General features: G+C 36.8%; 1 protein-coding gene across 1 annotated transcript in view; it reads right to left on the reverse strand.

The window, feature by feature from the left end:
• slc30a6 (solute carrier family 30 member 6) overlaps positions 1–3,118 on the reverse strand; it is a 63,801-nt gene that overhangs the window by 19,361 nt on the left and 41,322 nt on the right. Inside the window, exon 9 of the mRNA XM_014029257.1 lies at positions 2,629–2,723. Within this exon, the coding sequence (XP_013884711.1) occupies positions 2,629–2,723 (95 nt within the window). The remainder of the gene's footprint in view (positions 1–2,628; positions 2,724–3,118) is intronic.

Below are 3,118 nucleotides of genomic sequence, written 5' to 3' on the forward strand. Positions count from 1 at the left end.
GAGGCGCCGCAGAACTTCCCGACGTTGCTTGAAGCGCGTCCACCATAGACTTTGTATGTAAACCTGCTGCTCCTGACACTGAAATCGCGTTCGGTGTGAATGCACCATTAGTCTGAGTCCTTGTGTCATTTCGACCCAAGGACAGAAGGAGAGTTAAAAACACTCCTGGCCAGCTGCAAGGACTAAAACTGCATGAAAAAGCAGCCAAAGTTCAAAAATAATTTCTGTAATGCCTTTAAAATGTTTCCTCATCTCACTTTTGTACATGTGCCTATGGATATCTTGCTGTAGGGAAATGTATCTGATAGCGTAAGCAGACTGATCTCCAGCGACACCAGGTTGGTTTATTGGTCATGTTGAGAAATTCTCTAGCATGAACTTTGAAACGTCACATAATTAATATCTCACAAATATGAAATATTACAAAAGCCAGAGACCCAACAATAACATTTCGTTATTTCATGCTATGATATGTTAACACTTTGTCTTCACTGCCACACTACTTGTACTTGTGGCGCTTTTATGCATAGTCATTGTTTGCCTTTATTATCCGTCTTAAAAAGTAATTATCAGTGGTGTACTGTTTTGTGTTTTCAACAGATGTACAGAGTAAATATGATGTTGTGTGATCGAAGTTGTGATTTATTTTTAAATGTACCAACAATGTCTATATTGTGTTTTTGTTGCAAAGGTTGTTTGGTAACATGATCCAAAATGTTCCACTTGTCCTTCTTTCCATAAACATAAACCTGAAGGAAAATGATGTGCAAGTTGTTTATGTGGTTTTGGTTTAAACTTGACTGAAAAATTAGTAAAATGGAAGAAAAACTACAATGCTGCGTTCACACACTGAATGCGATTTCAGCGTCAAAAAACACGTCGACGCTTCAAGTACATTTCAAAAGATCTAACTTCGTATTACATAGGCTTTGTTTATTAACTTTTGTAGAAATCAAAATAATATTGGAATCAGGAAAGCTACATTTGTTTGGAAAAAGAAAACTTTTCTAACTTTAGTAATTTTTTATTTATTTATGTTTTTACCTATCACCTTTCTAAGAGGGTGCTTCAGCTTTTCAGCTAACAATGAGACTTGTATGTTTGTGAAAACGGATATTTTTTCCCGTTTAAGAGTGTAAAAAATATTTGGTTCAACCATGCGTAAGAAATCAGGCCCAGCTGTTTCTATCAGCTGCCTTAATCAGATGCTTCGTTAGATTCCAGCATTGTTTGAAACAACCTCACAGCTTTACAGGCATCAACAACTTTTCCTTCAGAGCAATTTTTAGTTTTACTTGCAGACAAGTTTGCGTCTCCTTCATGATGAGGGCTAAAAACATCTTTAAACAAAGATGAGCACTCTTGCTCTGGTGCGCTGTCCCACCTTTAATGTTCAGCAACATGGCACAGCCTGAAGGTTTGGTGTCAGGTCAAGGACTCGTCACACTCTATCCCATCCCACTTCAGCTCAGCGTGTATCAGCAAATAAGTGTGTGCTTTGTTTGTTTTGCCAGCAAGGCTGAGTCGGTGTAAACAAACATTTTAACGGAGTGACTTATTTATGATCTGAGTATTTGAAGAGGACATTTCAGAGTGTCGTTCTGAAGCACGACCACACAGAACACTGCATTACTGCTGTCTGGAACACATTGCATAATGCACTTTTATAGTCCCTGATGGTGTGTGTGTGTGTTTTTGTGTGTGTGTTTATAGTTTGAACACCCCTCCCTTTCCGAAATGTCAGATGTTAAGTGATGTTGAGACTGTTCTGAAAAGCAACAACAAACAGCTAAAACACACTGACCTCACGCCTCAGTGAACCAATAATGAGTCAGCTGAAGAGAAGAGAGAAAAAAGACCAAAAAAAAGGAGAAGGAAAGGAGGAAACAGAAAAGCTACGAAGGGAGAAAAGAAGGGATGAGAAAACTATAACACTTTTGAAGAAGTGTTGAGGGGTGTTTTCTGTCTGAAATGTCAGCACCATCAGCTTTCTGTTATACAGTTAAAGTATTTGGTGACATACTATTGTAACAAACCAAACTCTTTGTTGATCAGTATCTAGTTGCTTTATTTTAACCTCCTCTTCTTTTTTTTTATTTGTTTGACTTTACATACTGAATAACAATGACCTTCTTACTTAATTTCCTGAACAAAAAATGTCTAACTAGAGATGAAATGAAGTCTGAAATTATACAGCTTCACTGGAAGCAGCCATGATGGAAAAATCTGAGATAGAAAAGCCTGCTCGGTAATATAGAAGCTACTGAGCCAGAATCTGCTGAGTAACTGGTTGCAATGATGATTCCCATATTCACTGAGGAGCAGAAAGGGAAGGACAGCACACAGGGCAGGCAAAAACACACTAAAAGGAATGTAGTTGTGTAAAAACTGAGTTGTATCAAAACATTTTTTTATTTATGTTCCTAAAGTGTTTAATGTATGAGATTTAAAAAGCTGAGATTAAAGGAAAACAAACAAAAAATCTTTTGACTATATTTTTTTCTACACCTTATCATATTAAAAGAGCATCCCCCTAAAAGTGAATGGTGAAGAATCACCAAAACCCAACTACCACAAAACTGCATTTTCAAAATTTTGGAGATTAGATATGATTTAGGGTAGACGTACCTTCAGAAACGTAGGTGAATGGTTTGTTCCTGACAGACAGCAAAGTCAACAGATTAAAGAAGAGAGCAACGAAGGTCCCGACCAACAATCGGCCTCTGTGGGGAAAAACAAAGTGTTTTAGTGGATTAAGGATTTTGTCTCAAAATATCCAACAGTATAGGGTTGTTGTAATTACATTTTTAGCTTCAAAATGATCCAATATCCTCTACTGCTGACAGGTTTTGGACAAGACTGCAGGCAGGTCATTTCAAAAACAAACCCTTCTATCTTTTTAGCCACACTTTAGAATATGACCAGAATGGGATTTTACATTGTCTGCATGGAGATAACCCTGGAAAAATCTGATCATAACATAAAAGCAGATGTGGCTATTAGGGCTGCAACTAACATTTACTTTAATAATCGATTAATCTATTGATTATTTTTTCGATTAATCGGCCAAATCATTAAAACTCTTAATTACATGAATATAAGTAGATATAAATTAAGT

Source organism: Austrofundulus limnaeus, unplaced genomic scaffold (genome assembly GCF_001266775.1).
Source record: "Austrofundulus limnaeus strain Quisiro unplaced genomic scaffold, Austrofundulus_limnaeus-1.0 Scaffold875, whole genome shotgun sequence".
NCBI classification, from domain to species: Eukaryota; Metazoa; Chordata; class Actinopteri; order Cyprinodontiformes; family Rivulidae; genus Austrofundulus; species Austrofundulus limnaeus.